Source organism: Eptesicus fuscus, chromosome 1, assembly GCF_027574615.1.
Source record: "Eptesicus fuscus isolate TK198812 chromosome 1, DD_ASM_mEF_20220401, whole genome shotgun sequence".
NCBI classification, from domain to species: Eukaryota; Metazoa; Chordata; class Mammalia; order Chiroptera; family Vespertilionidae; genus Eptesicus; species Eptesicus fuscus.
Genome location: NC_072473.1, coordinates 102,861,791 through 102,886,221, shown reverse-complemented (window position 1 = coordinate 102,886,221; position 24,431 = coordinate 102,861,791). Strand labels below are relative to the sequence as shown.

General features: G+C 39.6%; 1 protein-coding gene across 1 annotated transcript in view; it reads right to left on the bottom strand.

Moving 5' to 3' along the window:
* Window positions 1-24,431, bottom strand: part of MCF2 (MCF.2 cell line derived transforming sequence) — a 137,615-nt gene that overhangs the window by 83,943 nt on the left and 29,241 nt on the right. The window contains 3 exon segments of the mRNA XM_054719734.1: window positions 2,718-2,808; window positions 5,120-5,234; window positions 24,179-24,247. Of these exon segments, the coding sequence (XP_054575709.1) occupies window positions 2,718-2,808; window positions 5,120-5,234; window positions 24,179-24,247 (275 nt within the window).

Sequence of the window (24,431 nt, the reverse complement as noted above, 5' to 3'; positions counted from 1 at the left end):
AACATGGTTCATTCCTCCCGTTAACACAGCATTCCTAGAAAAACAGAAAGGGGAGCATTACCTCCCCAAAACAAGTCAGTATTCCTCTGTTAACCCTAAATCAATAGGATCACAACTGAATCTTATATTTCTCTTTTAGGAAAAACAAGACTCTATTACAAGAAACCAATTTGATTAATACAAAATAGCTTTTACTTCATTTAGCCCCATTGATGGGGCTCAACAGTATATGGAGGGTAGATTTACTCTCTCCAAAGGAATTTTACCTTTTTCTTAAAAACACCGAATTTATTTGTCTATCCACAATTCATTTGGAAATTGATAGAAAGCAGGAGATGGAAAAGGCACCAACTGAAATTCATGAAAATTCAATTTAACCTTGCCTCTTTTTATTACTTAGCCATTTGACCTCACCTAACCTGTCCAAAGTGTGTACCTCCATGTAATTCCCTATCTGCAAGACAATTAGGACATCTGCCTGGAGTACTTAATCAGGAAATAAAGAGAATCAACATTACTTTAAAAATGTGACTACTGCCCTAACTGGTTTGGCTCAGTGGATAGAGTGTCGGCCTGCGGACTCAAGGGTCCCAGGTTTGATTCCGGTCAAGGGCATGTACCTTGGTTGCTGGCACATCCCCAGTAGGGGGTGTGCAGGAGGCAGCTGATCGATGTTTCTCTCTCATCGATGTTTCTAACTCTCTATCCCTCTCCCTTCCTCTCTATAAAAAATCAATAAAATATATTTTTTTAAAATGTGACTACTTTTGAAAAGGCAAAAAGATATTATACAAAGTCAAGGATTTGTAATTTTATTTGAGCAACTTGTGTGAATCAACTCTTCTCTCCATTGCTTATGATTAAACACCTCGGTTAAAGAAATTAAAAAAAAAAAAAAAAACAAGTTGCTGACTTACCTAAGATGAGTAGTAATTCATACTGGGTATGAAAAGAATAATAATCTCATTCATTTCACCACTGAGTTCAGTATACAGCTGACCCTTAAACAATGCAGGATTAGTGGCCCAAGCACCCATGTAGTCTAAAATATCTATTCTAATAAAAGGGTAATACGCTAATTAGACCAGACATCTTCCAGACAAAGCCACAGTGGCAGGGGCCCAGGCAGAGGTGGTTAGGGGCAATCAGGCTGGCAGGGGTGAGCAGTTAGGTGGCAATCAGGCCGGCAGTGGGGAGCAGTTGGGGGCGATCAGGCCAGCAAGGAAGGGCAGTTAGGGGCAATCAGGCCAGCAAGGGAGGGCAGTTAGGAGAATCAGGCCGGCAGGCAGAGGTAGTTAAGGGCAATCAGGCAGGCAGGCAGGCGAGCGATTAGGAGCCAGCAGTCCCAGATTGTGAAAGGGATGTCCGACTGTCGGGATCAGGCCTAAACCAGCAGTCAGACATCCCCCAAAGGGTTCTGGATTGGACAGGGTGCAGGCCGGGCTGAGGGACACCCCCCCATGCATGAATTTCATGCACCAGGCCTCTAGTATATATATAACTTTTGACTGCCCAAAACTTAACTACTGATAGCCTAATGTTGACTGGAAGTCTTACCCATAATATAAACAGAAGATTAACACATATTTTCATATTATATATGTTATATACTATATTCTTAAAATAAAGTAAGATAGAGAAAAGAAAAATTTATTAAGAGAAAGGAAAAGAAAGTACATTTATGGTATTCATTGAAAAAAAAATACGTATGTAAGTGAACGCACATAGTTCAAAGCCGTGTGTTGTTCAAGTATCAACTGGATTTTTTACACTTGTTAGCAACTTAGTATAGTAAAAAGAACCCAGGCTCAGAAGCCTAACAACCTAGATTTTTGTCTTGCATTGACAAATCAACTTTCTCTGCTGGGTGTGGCCTCCTGTGTCAGTCAGGAGACAAATAAGAATTTCAGATGGTTGATGATGTTAGACTCCCAAAGAAAAAATATATTGATTCCCAGCTACTCTGGTCTGATTGAAAGTTGATGACATGGTACTTCCACAGACAGCCCTACTATTGCCAGCTCAGAAGGAGTCTACAGCTTCTTCATCTCCCTCCTCTTTTATGAAAGAGAAGTTTCAAACAATGCCGTTATATCCAGGTGAGCCTAACAATGTAAAAGATCATCTTCCCTGTGGGCAGGATTGCGTCTCTCACAATGTTTCCTTTAGGGAAACTGTTTTATCTGGATCTTAGAAAGCTGGGGACTAGATCCCAAAAAGTGATATATGTCATTTTATATGTGACTCACTTCCTAACTCTATCCCAGGTGTGAGGTGTGGGGGGAACCTGGAAAGATACACTTGTTAAAAAAGTGCTTATTTTTGGATGGTTGGATTATTAACTACTGTTTTAAACTTTCTTCTTTATACTTTTCCATATTACAATGAATATACAACACAGCTATTTCCAGTTTTAAAAGTTCCCATAAAAACTTTCCTTGCTCTGAAAGTCATAAGGAACCACGAGTCTCTTCCACTCATAACAGGAACCATTAACTACTCATTCTTTCCCATTAGGTTTTATTTTGGGTGGAGTTGTTTAGCTCAATCTCCTGTACCATCTCTTCTTCCTACTTTCCCACCTCACCATCACATCTATTTTATTGTCTCCATCAGTAATTATTCATCTCCATCAGTACCAAAATATTCTATATCCCCACAAACAGAACATATAATGTAAAACAAAAATAAGTTACTAAAAATGCATTTGTACTTACAGAGATTTTTTGGAGAGAGATTTTGATAGAAGACCATGTATCCAATCTTCGATCAAGAATAATGGTAAACCGAGAGTCAGATCCATTTTTCCTGCAAAATAAGAGAAAATAATATGTACTTATTAGTAATAATCCAAATTTGCTAGATACATCCTTACTTCTGATTATTTCATTTAATTTGATGTCTTAATTAAAGACAGTTTTGGATTTGGAAGCTATCACAAAGTGCTACCTTGGAAAACCAATTTATTCCATGACTCACTATTTAAAATATCTTTTTCAGCATTAATGTCAATGTTTAAAATAGACAACTGACAGTGTAATGCAGATAGGTTACTAAAATGGATTTGGAATACTGCAATCATGGGTATGGGTAAACCTTATAGACAGCTCTCTTTCATGACATCAGATTTAACTTTCCATGGTAATCCACCATAAGCCAACAATCATTCATTTATTCATTCATTCAGAAAAATACTATTAAATATGTTTTAATCTTTTGTCTACCATTTTAGGGAATGCAGTTTAGTGGATAACAACTTTTTTTATTGTTAAATGATCTTTAATTGAAACATTTTCCTTTGTAGTTCTTAACTAGCAGGGCATTCCACTCCACCACTGTTGATGTCATCTATGATGTCATGAGGGTTGCAGCCATCAACATTGCAGCCCACAAACTGGGCAGTCCCCAGGATCTCCATAATGGTTTCAGAGAGTTATATAGTTAAACATCAGTACCACATCTGTCAGAAAATGTTAATAATCTCATCAAAAATAATATTTCCACTCTGCTTAATGCAGTTTTTCTCCCTTCTTTCTGCCTCTTGGAAGTTCTTTGAGGGCTTTGATGATCAGGGCAGAGGCAGAAGGTACTACCTTAATATGGGCCTGTTTGTTCTGCATGATCAGTTTCACTAATCTGCATGGTCAGTTTGTTCTGCATGGTCAGTTTCAGTAATCTCCAGACTCTTCCAATCAACAATTGCTCTAGCCATGTAAATACCAACATTTTTTTGGAGTCAGACACAGGAGGTTGATCTTGGGGACCAAGGCAGATGTGGCACCAACTTCCTCACTGTAGCAGCTAAGGTATATAACTTTGATTTCATTAGGGTTGAACTTCGACAGCATGGTGGAGGCAGCAGGTATTGGATGAACCCAGAATAGAGACAACCAAAGAAAGTTACACCTAAGCCTCCTCCAAGCCAAAAGCTTTTCAAAAGCTAGAATTTATATTTGCCCTAAAATGACCATTTTCAAGCTTCAAGGGGTGTTCTGTAAATTTAGTTTTTTAGAATTTGATATTTGTCCAGGAGACTCTTCACAATTTTACCTTCCTAGATTTGTGCCCCCTTAGTCTTCAGGATAAGCAACTGTAAAATGTTTCCTTTAACAAATTTATCTTCAACCTAAATAAGATCTTTAAGGGAGCTTTTGAAAGATTCTCTCTTAAAGTGTTCAAGTCTCAAATGTTCTCCAATATCAATAAGTTCCTCCTAATATATTACAACTAGAGGCCCGGTGCACAAAATTTGTGCACTGGGCGGGGGGGGGGGTGTTTGTCCCTCAGCCTGTTCCCTCTCCAATTACTCACCTGCCTGCCTGCCTGATTACCCCTAACCACTTCTGCCTGCCAGCCTGATCACCCCCTAACCACTCCCCTGCCGGCCTGATCATCCCCAACTGCCCTCGCCTGCTGGCCCGATTGCCCCCAACTGCCCTCCCTGCAGGCCCGGTAACCAGCAACCGCCCTCCCCTGCCGGCCCAGTTGCCCCCAACTGCCCTCCCCTGCCGGCCTGGTCATCCCCAACTGCCCTCCCCTGTAGCCCTGGTCCCTCCAAACTGCCCTCCCCTGCTGTCTTGGTTGCCCCTAACTGCCCTCCCCTGCTGGCCTGATCACCCACAACTGCCCTCCCCTGCTGGCCATCTTGTGGTGGCCATCTTTGACCACATGGGGGTGGCCATCTTGTGTAAGGGTGTGAGGGTCAATTTGCATATTACCTCTTTACTATATAGGATATCACTTTTGAGTCTATTTAACATTTAGTCTTCTTATTTTACCCTTGGAAGAACTGAAGAATAGCTGCCCTCACTCTTGACTAGTAAGATTTCCTTTTGTACAAATTAAAGCTTTATATACTATTGTAAATTTCAACTTAAGTTCTTCATGGGGACAAATATTTCTAGACCCCCAATTTTGTATTAAGAAATCCCCCATATAATTTTTATAGCTATTTAGTTAGCTGAATGCTTCCCCTTCTATTTCTTATCTACTCTGAAGGTGATTCTTATGATCATTTACAATAATAATAATAGTCATACTTAAAAGCCATTGACCTGTTATTATATTCATATGGTTATGTAATATAAAACAAATTGAAAACTGTTAGGAAATCCCATACCTTGCAATAGATGTCAAATATGTCAGTACTTTTGTTATCACTTCTTCTGGTATGCATCTGAAATTACAATTTTCTGGAAATGTAATGATCCAAGCATTGTCCTTTCCCCGGCCACCTAAAATAGTATTTAAAAATCAAGCAAATTAATAATTTGTGTGACAATAATGCAAGAAAGATCATTTTTAAATATGAGAGGAGCAGTTAGGAGAGAGTTTTTGGCCAATGTAACTTTTATAAGGGTGATACCTCTACATAAACCAAAATGTCACCATGCTCCTAAGTTTACTAGAAAAAAGTGACAAAGTAGATCTTAAATGGATATGGGGGTGGAGAACAAAGTAAGTGAATATAGTTAGAAGAAAATATCATGGAATGTACAATCAAAAATATAGTTGATACCTTAAATTGGACAACCAAGGATATTGGGAAATAACTGTTTCTTTAGCAATACTAAGACTTAATTTAAAATGGATAATTGGCGGTTTAACAGCAAGTGGAAACCTTTATATAATCAACCACCTCCTAGAGTCATGATGGGCATGAAAGAATAGAGGAAATAAGTGATATTCTAATAGATTTGTGAAGACACAACATAAGCAATAATAGCAACAATGGTATAGAAATCCTACCAATGCAAAGAGAGACTGACAATAAATTCTCTGTGGGTTAAAATTCAAATGCACACCCTATTCCATGACCCTCTCTGCAGCCTGGAGCATGAGGAATATTGAGAATGAAAGCCACCTATGTGCAGGGATAAACCTTACACATCCTTAAGGTTGCACTCTAAACCCAGCCTAGCACATGTGCACAGAATACTAGCTTAATAAACATTTAGTGCTAAGTGGTGACTGAAAAAAATTTTAGGAGGAAAGTTGTAGGGTGGCCTTAGAGTTTAGCTTGCTAATAGAAAATTTTAAAGAGGTTTAGTTGTAATTCTTACTTGGCTGAATTTAAGTGACTAAAGATATAAGGATATAAAAATTCAATGTACAATAAAATATGACAATGGCAAAGGAGAGAGAGTGGAATTATAAATATTCAACCCAAAAGAAAGTAGAAATGGAAGGAAAAAAAATAATGGGACAAATAGTACAATAGTATATGTAAACCCAGCTATATGACTAATCACTTTAAATGTACATGATCTTAACACCCCAATTAAAAGTTAGTGGTTGTCACCTAACTGGTTTGGCTCAGTGAATAGAGCATCAGCCTGCGGACTGAAGGGTCCCAGGTTCGATTCCGGTCAAGGGCATGTACCTTGGTTGCAGGCACATCCCCAGTAGGGAGTGTGCAAGAGGCAGCTGAATCGATCTTTCTCTCTCATCGATGTTTCTAACTCTCTATCCCTCTCCTTTCCTTTCTGTAAAAAATCAATAAAATATATATATTTTTAAAAAGTTAGTGGTTGTCAAATTGGACAAAAAATTAAGACCCAAATATATGCAGTACTGCCTAAAAGAAACACATTTTAAATACAAAGGCACACATGCATTAAAAGCAAATGGATAGAAAAAGATATGCCATGTTAAAATTACTCAATGGAAGCTAGTTTTCAAAAAAGTAGATTTCGGAATCAAGAATATTACCAAATATTAAAAAGATCATCTGATTATCAAACGCCAATAAATACATCAAAAGGAGATAACAACGATCCTAAATGATTATGTACCTGAATTACAGAGCGTTAAAACACATGAAACAAAAACTGATAGAACTAGGAGAAATAAACAAATCTACAATTTTAGTCAGAAATGCCACAACCTCTCTTAATTATTTATAGAACAAGTATACAGGAAATTTGCAAGGATACAGTACACCTGAACAATAGTCTCAACTAATATGACCTTACATTTATAGAACACTTCAACCAACAAATCACACATTCTCCAATGCATTTGGAAAGTGATAAAATTAATTCTTTGCCTTAATCTTTACCAAGAGAAATATGAGTGAGAATTCCCATTCCCAAATTATCTTTTGAATCAAAATAATCCAAATTACTAATTCAAATGATGATAAATCTTCACTATATAATAGACTTAAGGTGCAGAATTTTTAAGGAAGATTTATCATGGAGAATTATGGCATATAAGCAAGAGTCTTAAAGGAACTCAAAGGAGAAATGGTACAACTCTGAACCAAGAGATTTAGTGTATCACTAAACAAAGAGCCCCTATAGGTAGGTTACAGTGTAGAACTAGTAATATAAATAATATATAATACTTTAACATAACCTATATCTTGTATACAATATAACACAGACTTGCCAAGTAAGTTGGTAAGCACTCTAGTTAAAGACAGAATGAATTAGCATTTAGACAAACCAAAGAAAAGAATGCAAGGTTCTTATAAGGGTAAATTACTAGTATCATCTACTAATCTATAAACTGTTATTATCCCTGTGCACCTACAAGTGCTGTACTAGGTAGTAAGTTTGTAACTAAAGAACGCAAGAGATATTTTAATTCTAAATTGGGAAATTTTAATATTTTCCCCATTGGAAACTCTTTCTTTAAAAGAAAACATATGCAGAAACCTTTCGAAAACAAATACAAAAAGCAGATAAGGAAGGACTTGTAGAGAGGGGTCTGGGTGAGGAATAAGCCCTCATGGCAATTCTATTTGGAACACAGTTTGGAAAACACTGGTGAGCTTCAGTAAAATCCCCCAAACTCAACAGTGATAGTATGTCACACGTTTATACCACTTATAAAATAAAGCATAGCCCTAGCCGGTTTGGCTCAGTGGATAGAGCATCGGCCTGCAGACTGAAAGGTTCCAGGTTCGATTCCTGGTCAGGGCACATGCTCAGGTTGCGGGCTCCATCCCCAGTAGGGGCATTGCAGGAGGCAGCTGATCAATTATTTTTTCTCATCACTGATGTTTCTGTCTCTCTTTCCCTCTTCCTTCCTCTCTGAAATAAATAAAAAATATACTTAAAAAATAAAAAGTAATTAATTAAATAAAGCATAAAAATACATTAAGTCACCACTAATTCACAATTACCACTAATTATAATCATTAAAGCAGAGGCTACATTGAAGTGCCCAATTAAGATCATCTATAAAGTAAATGCTTGTTTAGTAAACTTGAGAATGTAGGTATCATTTTAGGAGAAAAAATTAAACTACTTAAAAGAAATGTTTGTTTCATGTATTCTCAACACTAAATACGCATTCATTTTCATACAAACAATGCATATATCTTGTAAATTTTTATGTTTTATATAATATATACTATTTAATAGTATAGTCAAATTACTCTAACACCTGAAAGCAATTAGTTTGTCTTTAAGCAAAACTTTCCTTAGATATCTGACCAAGTCAAAAGGAAAGGGGTGCTTATATCTCTAAAAATATGTAATGCTGTTGAGAAGCATTATTCACAGTAGCCAGAAGGCAGAAGCAATCCAAGTATCAATCAACAGATGAATGAACAAAATGTAGTATATACATAATATGGAATAACTTATTCCACCTTAAATAGAAAGGAAGTCTTGCAATATTCTACAACATGGAAGGACCTGGAAGACATTATGCTGTCAAATAAGCCAGTCACAGGAGGATAAATACTGTATGATTCCACTTATATGAGGTACCTAGAGTAGTCAAATTCATAGACATAGAAAGTAGAATGAAGGTTGCCAGGGGCTGGGAAAGGAAGAAATGGGAAGTTATTTTTTTTAATGAATACAGAGTTTCAATTTTGCAATATGAAGAGTTCTGGAGACCAATGGTGATGACGGTTGCACAACAATGAGAATGTAATTAATGCCACTGAAGTGTATACTTAAAATTGATTAAAATGATAAACTATGTGTATTTTATCAAACATTTTTAAGGGAGTATGGAGAAGACGGCAGCTGGAAGGACGGCAGTGAGGGAGAGAGTGTGAGTGAGGGAGGGAGCAAAAGGGGAATGCATGGACATGTGGGGTCTGTGTGTGTGTGTGTGTGTGTGTGTGTGTGTGTGTGTGTGCATGTGTAAGGGACAGTTAGATTCCACAGGACTTTTGGGGATTAGTGGAGCAGGCTCCCCTAGCCAGGCAGCCTCTGCCACTGCTACAATCTCTCCTGGGGTGGCTAGCTCTGCTAGCTCTGTCGCAGAGGCCATGCTATCTTGAAGGGGAGAGCTGCTGTGACTGGGAGCCCAGCCTCATCTCCACCCAGGGAGCCCTCAGACACTACCTGGGACCCTACAGCCACTCCAGCCAGGGACCTGCTGCCTTGGCTGCAGACTCACAAACACTGAAATGCCAGACTCCCTGGCCATGGGCTCTTGTGAGTTCCAGAGCATGCTCCCCCCGCTGCCAGCCAGACGCTTTAGCCCCAGGCACCACCACTGTGTACAAACAGCCAAGCCTTACATAGCAACTCCAGGCTCCATGACCATGCACGAACAGCCAAGCCTTATGCAGCAGCCCAGATGCCACAACTGCACTAGCTGACACCAAGCCCAATGTAGCAACCCCGGGGGCCGCAACCGAGTGTGAGCAACCAAGCCCTATGCAGCAACACTGGTGTCTCATGCAGCAACTCCAGGTGGCACTACCATGCAAATCACCACCAAGCTCAACAAATCGACCCTGGGACTCGTGACCATGTGATCTGCTGCCAAGCCTGCCTCTGAAGTCACCGCCCCAGTGCAACTTGACGCCAAAATCCTTCAGTGAGAGCAAAAATGGGGAGACAAAGAAACAACCCCCAAAGGAAAGAAAAGGAAGAATCACCAGAAAAGGAACTAAATGAAACAAAGGCACACAATTTGTCAGAAAAAGAATTTAGAATAAGGGACATACAGTTCATAAATTGGATGCATGAGAAAATCAACAACTTATATAAGAATCAAAAGGAAATAGAGTAATATATCTCCAATAAAAAACACTATGGGACAACCAAAATGGTAGCATAGGTAAACACCTGTACTTGCTGCATCCCACAACCACATCAAAACTCCAATTAAAATACAAAACAAATATCATCCAGGACCACAGGAAACCTGGTTGAGTGGAAGTTCTACAAATAGAAGGAAAGAAAAAAACGCATTGAGACTGGTAGGAGGTGCGGAGGTGTGGAAGTGCGGAGGTACAGAGGCATGAACGAAATGGGATGGCAACTAGGTGCACTGTTGTTGTTTTCAATCAGGAGGGAGATACAAGCTCCCAATTGCTCTGAACTCCAGTTCCGGGTGAGACTCTGGGGACCCTGACTCATGCAGGGAGAAACTGGACTGTCTGACATCGGGCAGGAACGCGAGGGCGGCTTTCTCTCAGAGGTGCTCGCAGTGATCATTGTTCCTGCATTGAACCGCAGGACACAGAGACCCAGGGACCTCTCCAGAGCAGGGCGGACTGGCAGCCATTGCTGTTTGATCCACCCTGGTGATTTCCTGAGATCCCCACCCCACACAATTTATAACCCCACCCAAGCTGTGCGCAGTGGCTTCTGCATATGAATGGCGTGTCCCTCTTGCAACCTAAAACCTAATTGACAATAATACAATCATAGTAGGGGACTATAACACCCCAACGATAATAACTGGATAAATCCTCAGGATAAAAATCAGGGAAAAAACAGCAATCCTAAATGACTCACTAGATCAAATGGACTTAATTGACATCTTCAGAAAATACCACCCCATAGCTACGGAATACACATTCATCACAAGTGCACATGGGATATTTTCAAAGATAGACCACATACTGGGTCACGAGCAAAGGCTCTCCAAATTCAAGAAGATTGAAATCATATCAAGCATCTTCTAAGGCCACAATGGCATAATATTAGAAATCAAATACAATAAAAACAATTTAAAAAATCAAACACTTGTAAGCTGAATAGCATGCTATTAAACAATGATTGGGTTACAAAAGACATAAAAGAAGAAATTAAAAATGTCCTGAAAACGAAAGACAATGAAAACACAACAATCCAAAATCTGTGGGACACAGTGAAAGCAGTCCTGAGAAGGAAGTTCGTAGCTCTACAGACCTACCTCAAAAAACAAGACAATGGTAATAAATTATCTAACCCTACAACTTAAAGAATTAGAAAGAGCAACAAGAAAAGGCCAGAGTGAGCAGAAGAAAGAAGATAATAAAGATCAGAACAGAAATAAATGATTTAGAGACCAAAAAAAATTCCAAAATCAATGAAACCAAGAGCTAGTTCTTTCACCAAGAAGCAAAGAGAGAGGACCCAAATAAACAAAATCAGAAATGAAAGAGGTGAAGTAACAACCAACCAACAGACATACAAAAGATTGTAAAAAAGTACTACGAACAACTCTATTCCAACAAACTGGTCGACCTTGATGAAATGGACATACTCCTAGAAAAACACAAGCTTCCAAAACTCAGTCAGGAAGAATGAAAAACCTGAATAGTCCAATAACTACTGATGAAATTGAAACTTTAATCAAATAATTTCCAGCAAACAAAAGCCATGGTTTAGATGGCTTTACAGGTGAGTTTTACCAAACATTCAAAGAACTAAAATCTATCCTTCTCAGACAATTCCAAAAAATTCATGAGGAAGGCACACTTCCAAGCTCTTTCTATCAAGCCAGCATCACCCTAATCTCAAAACCAGATAAAGACACTACAAAGAAAGAGAATTACAGGCCAATATCCGTGATGTACATAGATACTAAAATCCTCAACAAAATTCTAGCAAATTAGATAGAGCACTTCATTAGAAAGATCATACACCAAGACCAAGTGGGATTTATTCCAGGAATGCAAAGATGGTACAATATCTGCAAATCAATAAACATGATACATCACATAAACAAATTGACAGATAAAAATCATATAATCAATTGATGCAGAAAAAGCATTTGACAAAATCCAACATGCTTTTCTGATGAAAACACTCAGCAAAGTGGGAATAGAGGGATCATCCTTCAACATAATAAAAGCCTTATATGACAAACCTACAGCCAACATCATACTCAATGGGCAAAAACTAAAACCATTTCCCCTAAGAACAGGAACAAGACAGGGATGCCCACTTTCACCACTCCTGTTCAACATAGTACTGGAATTGCTAGCCACAGTGATCAGACAAGAAGAAGAAATAAAAGGCATCCAAATAGGAAAAGAAGTAAAACTGTCCTTATTCACAGATGACATGATACTGTACATGGAAAACCCTAAATACTCCATCAAAAAACTATGACTTAATAAATGAATTTAGCAATGTAACAGGATACAAAATTAGTGCCAAGAAATCTATGGCATTTTTCTACACCCATAGTGAACTTACAGAAAGAGAGATTTAAAAAACAATACCATTTACCATTGCACCAAAAAAATTAAGATACCTAGGAATAAACTTAACTAAGGAGGTAAAAGACCTGTACTTGGAAAACTACAAGATACTGAAAAAAGAGATAGAGAAAGACATATACAGATGGAAGAACATACCGTGTTCATGGATTGGCAGAATCAACATCATTAAAATGTCCATACTACCCAAAACAATCTATACACTGAGTGGCCAAATTATGATCTCTGAACGCATAATAATCTGGCCACTCAGTGTATATCCTATATAATAAAAGGCTAATAAGCAAATTGTCCCCTTGACCAGGAGTTCAACCAGCAGGCAGGCTGGCCAATAGCCCATGTCCCCTCGCCCTGGCCAAGCCGGCCGGACCCCACCCATGAACAAATTCATGCAACAGGCCTCTAATATATATATATATATATATATATATATATATATATATATATATACTGAGTGGCCAGATTATTATGCATTCAGAGATCATAATAATCTGGCCACTCAGTGTAAATTCAATGCAATCCCCATTAAAATACCAATAGCATAGTTCACAGACCTAGAACAAATTCTCGAAAAAATTCATCTGGAATAAAAAAAGACCTCCAGTAGCTGCAGCAATCCTGAGAAAGAAAAGCAATGTAGGAGGGATCTCAATACCAGATTTCAAGCTGTATTACAAAGCCACTGTTCTCAAAACAGCCTGGCACTAGCACAAGAACAGACATATAGACCAATGGAATAGAATAGAGAACCCAGAAATTGACCCAAACCACTATGCTCAATTAATATTTGACAAAGGAGGCAAAAGCATACAATGGAGTCAAGACAGTCTCTTCAATGAATGGTTTTGGGAAAATTGGACAGATACATGGAAAAAAGGAAACTAGACCACCAACTTACATCATACACAAAAAATAAACTCAAAATGGATAAAGGACTTAAATGTAAGATGGGAAAACAAAAATATTGGAGGAATCCACAGGCAGCGAAATCTCAGACATATGCTGAAGCAATATCTTCACTGATACAGCTCCTAGTGCAATGGAAACTAAAGAGAAAATAAACAAATGGGACTACATAAAATTTAACCCTTTGCACTCGCTTGCTTTTTTTCTCGATTCCTTTATTCTAATGCTAAACGTGTCGAGTCACACTCGACATCCGAGTGCAAAAGGATGCACAACCAAAGAAACCATTCACAAAACGACAAGAAAGCCCACTGCATGGGAGAACATATTTGCCAATGTTATCTCCAATAAGGGTTTAATCTCCAACATTTACTGGGAACTCATACAACTTAACAAAAGGAAGAAAAACAACCCAATCAAAAAATGGGCAATGGATCTAAATAGATACTTTTCAAAAGAGGACATAAGGAAGGCCAAGAGACATATGAAAACATGCTCAAAGTCACTAATCATCCAAGAGATGCAAATCAAACAACAATGAAGTACCATCTCACACCTGTCAAAATGGCTACCATCAACAAATCAACAAACGAAGTGCTGGTGAGGATACAGACAAAAAGGAACCCTTTTGCACTGCTGTTGGGAATGCAGACTGGTGCAGCCACAGTATGGCATTTCCTCAAAAAATTAAAATGGAACCTCCATTTGACCCAGTAATCCCACTTCTCAGACTATATCTCAAGAAATCAGAAACACCAATCAGAAAGGATATATGCACTCCTATGTTCATAGCAGCACAATGTACAATAGCTAAGATTTGGAAACACCCTAAGTTCCCATCAGCAGATGTGTGGATTAGAAATCTATGGTACATCTACACAATGGAATACTATGCTGCGGTAAAAAAGAAGAAATTCTTACCATTTGCAACAGCATGGATGCAACTGGAGAGAATTATGCTAAATGAAATAAGTTAGTCAGAGAAAGATAAATATCACATGATCTCACTCATTTGTGGAATATAATGAACATAAACTGATGAACAAAAACAGATCTAGAGACAAAGAAGCATCGATCAGATGCTCAAACCTCAGAGGGGAGTTTGGGGGTAAGGGGGAGAGATCAACCAAAGGACTTGTATGCATGCATATAAGCCTCACCAATAGACACAGACACCAGGGGGGTGAGGGCAAGAGTTGGGGGTGCAGAGCAATGGGTGAATAAGGACACATATGTAATACCTTAATCAATAAAGAAAAAAACAATAAAAAAATAGAACCAGAGTTTTAGAAGCATCAAACAGACTGTCCGATCTATGAGGGGAGTGAGGGGGTAAAAGATCAACCAAATGACTTGTATTCATTTATATGAGCATAATCAATGGACACAGACAATAGGGGAGTGGGGGCATGTGCTGGTGGCCGGGGAGCATTCACTGGGTAAAAAGGGCGACTTATGTAATATTTTAAACAATAAAGAATATAAAATTATTTTTAATTATATACAAATGCATATACATATACAACCACAGATACATATTTTAGAAAAGTAAACTTCTTTTATCATGTGTAAATGAAATCCGTAAATAAAACAACTTAGTACCTGCTATTTGATTAAATGAGTGATTTGACAGAATCCTCTTATATAATAAAGAGGTAATATGTTGCCGAAACCGGTTTGGCTCAGTGGATAGAGCGTCGGCCTGCGGACTCAAGGGTCCCAGGTTCGATTCTGGTCAAGGGCATGTACCTTGGTTGCGGGCACATCCCCAGTAGGGGGTGTGCAAGAGGCAGCTGATTGATGTTTCTCTCTCATCGATGTTTCTAACTCTCTATTCCTCTCTCTTCCTCTCTGTAAAAAATCAATAAAATATATTTAAAAAAAAAAAAAAAAAAAAGAGGTAATATGCAAATTGACCATCACTCCAACACACAAGATGGCCACAACCCATGTGGACACAAGATGGCCACCACAAGATGGCCTGCAGGGAAGGGCAGTTGGGGTGATCAGGCCAGCAGGGGAGGGCAGTTGGGGGGACTATGCCTACAGGGGAAAGCAGTTGGGGGCGACCAGGACTGCAGGGGAGGGCAGTTGGGGGGGACCAGGTCTGCAGGGGAGGGTAGTTGGAGGGGAACAGGCCATCGGGAGAGGGCAGTTGGAAGGGACCAAACCTGTGAGGGAGGGCAGTTGGGGGCGATCTGGCCTGCAGGGTAGGGCAGTTGGGAAGACCAGGCCTGCAGGGGAGGGCAGTTGGGGGGAACCAGGCCTGCAGGGGAGAGCAGTTGGAGATGACCAGGCCAGCAGGGGAGAGCAGTTAGGGGCAACCAGGGCTACAGGGGAGGGCAGTTGGAAGTGACCAGGCCTGCAGGGGAGGGCAGTTGGGGGCAACAAGGCCTTTAGGGGAGGGCAGTTGGAGGAAACCAGGCCTGCAGGGGAGGACAGTTAGGAGTGACCAGGCCTGCAGGGGAGGGCAGTTATGGGTTACCAGGTTGACAAAGGAGGGCAGTTAGGGGTGACTAGGCCAGCAGGGGTGGGCAATGCAGGGCAATCGGGCTGGCAGGGGAGTGGTTAGGGGGTGATCAGGCTGGCAGGCAGAAGCAGTTAGGGGCAATCAGGCAGGCAGGCAGGTGAGCAGTTGGGAGCCAGCAGTCCTGTATTGTGAGAGGGATGATCAAATGCCCATTTAGGCCTGGTGGGATCAGGCCTAAACGGGCCGTCAGACATCCATCGAGGGGTCCCAGATTGGAGAGGGTGCAGGCTGGGCTGAAGGACACCCACCCCTCGTTCACACTGGGCCTCTAGTCTGTATAATAAAAACCCAGTTTTCATAATGCCATAATGACCAAAGACCCAGTGGTCATAACGCTGTAATAACCAAAGTCACCAGGAGGGAGTGGATGCTGTGTCCTGTGGCACAGGCGGGACTTAACTCTGGATCCCGCAGCATGCCAGGTCTGGGTCTCATGTGATTTCACATGCTGGGCTTCTAGTTAGTAATAAACATTTATGTAATCAGAGTACAGTAAAGGAAAAAATCTCAAATATGCCCCCTTAGTTGCCCCTCTCTAACCCAGCCAGCATCCACCTAGGACAGTGGTTCTCAACCTTTCAAATGCCACGACCCTTTAATACAGTTCCTCATGTTGCAGTGACCCCCAATCATAAAAATATTTTTGTTGGAGACCAATGGAGAAAATGGCGACGGAATAGAGTCGGGTTTGGAGTCTGTTCCTGGGGCGGAGAGTCGGAGCAGCAGAGGCTCGCAGAGGGAGTGTATGAGGGCAAGCCAAGGGACAGCTAAACTCCAGGAGAAGGCGGGGGAGTGCTGGGCAGTGTTCCTCCGACCGCGCAGCACCCACAGGGGCTGGGTCCCCTCCTGGAGCTGCGGGCTCGCCGGGCGCCTCGCCATCTTGCAAGGAAAGGAGGATTTTCTTGGAAACCTGACTTTCCGCGACAACTGCAAACACTGAACTGCTGGGAGCACCAGACCACCGGTCCCCTATCAGCGCAAACATCCGGATTCAAAGAAACTCTTCACTGCACCACGGAAAGGTCAGATTTCGCCTGAAATGAGGGGCGGTTTCTAATCCCCGCGGTGGGTGAGGGAAGCGCTGGGTGAGGGAAGCGCGGCAGCCGCAGGACCGCAGGACCGGCAGGAGCCGGAAGGTCTGTGCCTAGAAAAATCGGCGGCAGTTGGAACTGCCCTGATCCGTGAATGAGGAGGGGGGTCTTCTGAGCTGCTAACAGAAGTGACCTCTTGAAAGCAACTCATTTTAATCTGACGAGGAGGGTCAGACTAAGAATTTTCAAAGGAGTGCAGGCTCCTTAGTCTGGGGCACAGACCCACGGTCCGCACACCTGGGCTCTTTCCGACTCTGATTGCTAAGCCCAACACATAGAAAAACCCAGGTGGAAACCCTGAAAGACTGCAGGGGGAAGGTGTTTTTTCGGAACCTGGGGACCAGAGCTGCGTGTGACCATCAGAGAGGCAGCTCTGAGGCGCATACCTCCACAAACCGGTAGTGAGTGCCATAGAGGGGAAAAAAAAAAAAAAAAGAAAAAAGAGCTAGAGAGGCCCGGAAGTCAATTCAGAAACACTGCCACCCAGGGGCTGAAACGCTAATTGTCTCTGGTGTAATTAAAAATAAATACGAGAAATTAAGACACGGCTGGCTTAAAAAGCAGGACTGGCTTCCAACACTGAGGAGACCTGGAATGAAGCTGAACTGAAATACCGCCCAGACTGGGAAAAAGGCGTACCAAACAGAATAATAGAGGAAGTGAATGACAGCCGCTACTGCACATTTTAGTCTTCCTATTTTTTAATTTTCAATTCTTTTTTCAATTTTTAAAATTTTTTATTCTCATATTTTTTTATTTTCATTTTTTGCATCTTTTACTTAAGAAACTAATTTTTTTTTCTTTTTCCTCACTCGATTTTCACCTTTTTAATTATTACATTTTTATTTTCAATCAACACTATTATTACTATTATTTTACTTTTTTTTTTTTTTTAATGTCATTTGATTTTCTCTTTCTTTTTTTTTTTTTGGATTAGTGTCCTACATTCGATTTGCATCTTTCCCTTACAATCGCTTTACCCTATCTCAAAGCTAACATTATGCCATCACTCTCCTCCTAACCTTTCCCATTTTGGTCCCCAGTTTATCTTAACCCTTTCTGGCTTTAGATTTTCCCTACTTTTTCAGTTTACTCCCTGCTAAAACTTCACCCTACTTATATATCTAATTCCCAACTCCCTGCTCCAAATCCATACAAACCTCTCTCTACGCTACCTTAAAAAAATTATTTTTCTCTCGGGCCTTTTGTTGTTGTTTGCTTGAATGTTGATTAGATTGAATTTTTATGCTTTTTTATGAGATAGTTTTGATTATTCTTTTTGTTGGTTTGGTTGGTTCTTTTGTTTGCTTTGTTTTTGTTTGTTTTTTACTTTTGTTTTCCCTTGCCTCACTTGATATTATCTGCTGTTGCAGTTTGTATTAATCTCCAGGCTCGTGTTGCTGGAATTTGCTGGGAATAGTGGTTGTTCTAGTGGAGTTTACTCCCCATATATATAGTTTGTTCCCCTTTTCTCTCTTAGTATCATTCTTGTCTCTCTTACTTTTTTTCTTTTATTTTTCTTTTCTGTTATTTCTTTTTCTTTTCTTTCTTTCTGCTCTTTTCCCAAGTTCAGATTCACACTCGTTGTTTTTTTTGTTTTGTTTTGTTTTTTTTGTTGTTGTTGTTCTTTCTTTTTACTCTCCCTCTTCCACTCCTATTCCCTAATTTGTCTTTCTCTGGTGGTTACCTTTATTGGAGGTTATTAATATCGTGAATACAATTCTGTTCAGTGCCTTGTCTGTTGTGCCTGGTTGTGTTGTATTTTATACCTTTAAATCAACGCCAGAGAGAGAAATCTATATAACCAGACATCCAGAGAAGAGAGACCATGGGGAGACAAAGAAACAGCCCCCACAGGAAAGAGAAACAGGCATCACCAGAAAAGGAAGTAAACGATTTAGAGGCAAACAACCTATCAGAGAAAGAATTCAGAGAAATGGTCATAGGGTGGCTGAAAAGGATGGAAGACAAATTCGACAATATGAGTAAGAACCAAGAAGAAATGAAGAAGAACCAAGAAGAAATGAAAAATGACATCGCTGCTGTAAAGAACTCAATAGAAAGCATCAAGAGTAGACTAGATGAAGCAGAGGACCGCATAAGTGAGCTAGAAGACAAGATGGAAAAAAATACCCAATTACAACAGCTTCTAGAAACAAAAATTAGAAAGATTGAGGAGAGCGTAAGGGAACTTCGGGACAATACAAAACAAAACAACATCAGGATAATAGGGGTGCCAGAAGGAAAGGAAACTGAGCAAGGAATAGAAAACCTGTTTGAAGAAATAATAACAGAAAACTTCCCTGATATAGGGAAGAAAAAACCCATACAAATCCAAGAAGCTCACAGAGTTCCAAGCAAAATGAACCCCAAAAGACCGACGCCAAGGCACATTATAGTTAAGTTGGCAAACACCAACGACAAAGTAAGAATCTTACAAGCGGCCAGAGAGAGACAGACAGTTACATACAAAGGAACCCCCATCAGACTAGCAACTGATTTCTCAACAGAAACTCATCAGGCCAGAAGGGAATGGAATGAAATATACCAAGTCATGCAAAGGAAGGGTCTAAATCCAAGAATATTGTACCCAGCAAGGCTATCAATCAAAATTGAAGGTGAAATCAGGAGCTTCACAGACAAAAAAGGACTAAGGGAGTTTATCACCACCAAACCAGCAATGAAAGAAATGCTAAAGGGTCTGCTGTAAAAAAAAAAAGAAAGAAATAGGAAGCAAAGAAGGTACACAGGGGTATAGAATAAAAATGGTGTCAAATAAGTACCTATCAATAATAACTTTAAATGTAAATGGATTGAATGCCCCAATCAAAAGACACAGGGTAACAGACTGGATAAGAAAACAAAACCCAGATATCTGCTGTCTACAGGAAACCCACCTCAAAAAAAAGGATGCATACAGACTGAGAGTAAAGGGATGGAAAAAGGTTTTCCAGGCAAATGGAAATGAAAAAAAAGCTGGGGTTGCAATACTTATATCTGACAAATTAGATCTCAAAGTGAAGGACATAACAAGAGATAATGAAGGCCACTTCATAATACTAAAGGGAGAAATCCAACAAGAAGAAATAACTCTGGTAAACATATATGCACCCAATACAGGAGCACCAAGATACATTAAAAAACTCCTGGAAGATATCAAAGGAGAGATTGACAGTAATACAATCATAGTAGGAGACTTCAATACCCCACTATCACCATTGGACAAATCCTCTAAACAAAAAATCAGCAAAGAAACATCAAACCTAAATGACTCACTAGAACAGATGGAATTAATCGACATCTTCAGAACATTTCACCCCAAAGCCACAGAATATACATTCTTCTCAAGTGCACATGGGTCATTTTCAAAGATAGACCATATGTTAGGTCACAGGCAAAGTCTCTACAAATTCAAGAAGATAGAAATCATATCAAGTATCTTCTCAGATCACAGTGGCATAAAACTGGAAATCAACTACAATAAAAACAACCCAAAGAAATCAAATACTTGGAGACTAAACAGCATGTTATTAAACCATGACTGGGTTACCAAAGACATCAAGGAAGAAATAAAAAACATCATGGCAACAAACGACAATGAAAACACAACAATCCAAAATCTATGGGACACAATGAAAGCAGTCCTGAGAGGGAAGTTCATAGCTCTACAAGCCTACTTCAAAAAACAAGAAACAATGGTAATAAATTACCTAACCCAACAACTCAAAGAGTTAGAGAGAGAGCAACAAGATAAGCCTAGTGTAAGCAGAAGGAAAGAAATAATAAAGATCAGAGCGGAGATAAACGACATAGAGACCAAAGAAACAATACAAAAGATCAACAAAACCAAGAGCTGGTTCTTTGAAAGGATAAACAAGATTGATGGACCTCTAGCCAGGCTCACCAAGAAGCAAAGAGAGAGGACCCAAATAAACAAAATCAGAAATGAAAGAGGTGAAATAACAACAGATCCCGCTGAGATACAAAGGATTGTTACAAAATACTACGAACAACTCTATTCCAACAAACTGGACAACCTAGAGGAAATCGACATATTCCTAGAAAAATACAACCTTCCAAAACTTAATCAGGAAGATTCTAAACAGCTCAACATGCCAGTAACTATGGAAGAAATTGAAGCAGTCATCAAAAAGCTTCCAGCAAACAAAAGCCCGGGGCCAGATGGCTTCACAGGAGAGTTTTATCAAACTTTCAAGGAAGAACTAAAACCTATCCTCCTCAGACTATTCCAAAAAATTCAAGAGGAAGGAACACTTCCAGGCTCCTTCTATGAAGCCAGCATCACCCTAATACCAAAACCAGATAAAGACAACTCAATGAAAGAGAATTACAGGCCAATATCCCTCATGAACATTGATGCCAAAATCCTCAACAAAATTCTAGCAAATCGGCTCCAGCAATACATCAGAAAGATCATACACCATGACCAAGTAGGATTTATTCCAGGAATGCAAGGATGGTACAATATCCGCAAATCAATAAACGTGATACATCACATAAACAAATTGAGAGATAAAAATCACATAGTCATATCAATAGATGCAGAAAAAGCATTTGACAAAATCCAACACCCTTTCTTGATAAAAACTCTCAACAAGGTGGGAATAGAAGGCTCGTACCTCAACATAATAAAAGCTATTTATGATAAACCCACAGCAAACATCATACTCAATGGGCAAAAACTAAAACCATTTCCCCTAAGAACAGGAACAAGACAGGGATGCCCACTCTCACCACTCCTGTTTGACATAGTACTGGAAGTATTAGCTATCGCAATTAGGCAAGAAGAAGAAATAAGAGGCATCCAAATTGGAAAAGAAGAAGTGAAGCTGTCCTTATTTGCAGATGACATGATATTGTACATAAAAAACCCAAAAGATTCCATCAAAAAACTAATAGACTTAATAAATGAATTCGGCAATGTAGCGGGATATAAAATTAACGCCAGGAAATCTATGGCTTTTCTATACACCAATAATGAACTTACAGAAAGAGAGACTAAAAAAGCAATCCCATTTACCATCGCACCAAAAAAATTAAGATACCTAGGAATAAACTTAACTAAGGAGGTAAAAGACCTATACGCAGAAAACTACAGGACACTGAAAAAAGAGATAGAGGAAGACGTAAACAGATGGAAGAATATACCATGTTCCTGGATTGGTAGAATCAACATCATTAAAATGTCCATACTACCCAAAGCAATCTACAGATTCAATGCACTCCCCATCAAAATACCAACAGCATATTTCACAGACCTAGAAAGAACTCTCCAAAAATTCATCTGGAATAAAAAAAGACCCCGACTAGCCTCAGCAATCCTCAGAAAGAAGAATAAAGTAGGTGGGATCTCAATACCAGATTTCAAGCTGTATTACAAAGCCACTGTTCTCAAAACAGCCTGGTACTGGCACAAGAACAGACATATTGATCAATGGAACAGAATAGAGAACCCAGATATCGACCCAAACCACTATGCTCAATTAATATTTGACAAAGGAGGCATGAACATACAATGGAGTCAAGACAGTCTCTTCAATAAATGGTGTTGGGTAAACTGGACAGATACATGCAAAAAAATGAAACTAGATCACCAACTTACACCATACACAAAAATAAACTCAAAATGGATACAGGACTTAAACATAAGACGGGAAACCATAAAAATACTAGAGGACTCCACAGGCAACAAAATCTCAGACATATGCCAAAAGAACTTCTTCACTGACACTGCCCCTAGGGCAATGGAAGCTAAAGAGAAAATTAACAAATGGGACTACATCAAAATAAAAAGCTTTTTTACAGCAAAAGAAACCATCAACAAAACAACAAGAAAGCCCACCGCATGGGAAAACATATTTGCAAATGCTATCACTGATAAAGGTTTAATCTCCAACATCTACAGGCAGCTTATGCAACTTAATAAGAGGAAGATAAATGATCCAATAAAAAAATGGGCAACAGACCTAAACAGAATATTTTCAAAAGAAGACAGAAGGAAGGCCAAGAGACACATGAAAACATGTTCAAAGTCACTTATTATCCGAGAGATGCAAATCAAAACAACAATGAGGTACCATCTCACACCTGTCAGAATGGCTATCATCAACAAATCAACAAACAACAAGTGTTGGCGAGGATGCGGAGAAAAAGGAACCCTCGTGCACTGCTGGTGGGAATGCAGACTGGTGCAGCCACTGTGGAGAACAGTATGGAGTTTCCTCAAAAAAATGAAAATGGAACTCCCATTTGACCCAGTAATCCCACTCCTGGGAATATATCCGAAGAAACTAGAAACACCAATCAGAAAGGATATATGCACCACTATGTTCATAGCAGCACAATTTACAATAGCTAAGATTTGGAAACAGCCTAGGTGCCCATCAGCAGATGACTGGATCGGAAAACTGTGGTACATCTACACAATGGAATACTATGCTGCCATAAAAAAGAAGGAATTCTCATCATTTGCAGCAACCTGGATGGAATTGGAGAACATTATGCTAAGTGAAATAAGCCAGTCAATGAAAGAAAAATACCACATGATCTCACTCATTTAGGGATAGTAAAGAACATTATAAAGTGGTGAACAAAAAGATAGATACAGAGACAGTAAAGCATCAAACAGACTTTCAAAGTACAGGGGGAAAGTTTGGGAAAGGTGGGGGAGTTATGAAATCAAACGAAGGACTTGTATGCATACATATAAGCATAAACAATGGACGCAAAACTCTGGGGGGGGGGGGGCATGTGTGGGTGGGGGGTGGGGGGTAATAGTAAGATATGTACACATATAATACCTCAATAAAAATATTTAAAAAAAAAATATATAATGAACTCATAAAAAAAAAAATATATTTTTGTTGCTATGAAAGTAGATATATTCTACTTTCACCTATCATGCACTTCTAAAGACTTAGCTGAAAGTCAATACACAAAGGTGGTAAGATTGGTTTTAATCACATATCTAATGTATTGAAAAACCTGCAATTATTCTCTAAATGTCTATTTTTTAGCAACTATTTACACATGTATAAGTGTTTATTAAAAGTGTCTCTCTCTTTCTCCCTCTCTCTCTCTCTCTCTCTCTCTCTCTCTCTCTCTCTCACTCACACACACACACACACACACACACACACACACTAATAAGGACCAAACTAACTTTGCTAATAGATTCATACATTTACCTCATCTAAATATATGTAAAAGTCTGCTTACCGGACAAAAATGCAATGTCTTGCATTAAGAAATGACTGATGTCCTTTACACAGAGATGCAGCTCAGAATCTATGACAAATAAGAAAGAGAAATGACATATATGTTAAAGTACAGCTAGAACCATACCCGTGGTTGCACATTGTGCTAAAAAGAATTCCAGGGGTCCCACAGATCTGTGTCCACAGACACGCTGCTGGTCTTCCCTTTTTTACTCTTCAGCTACATGGAAGGGAAATCTCACTGTTGAAAACAT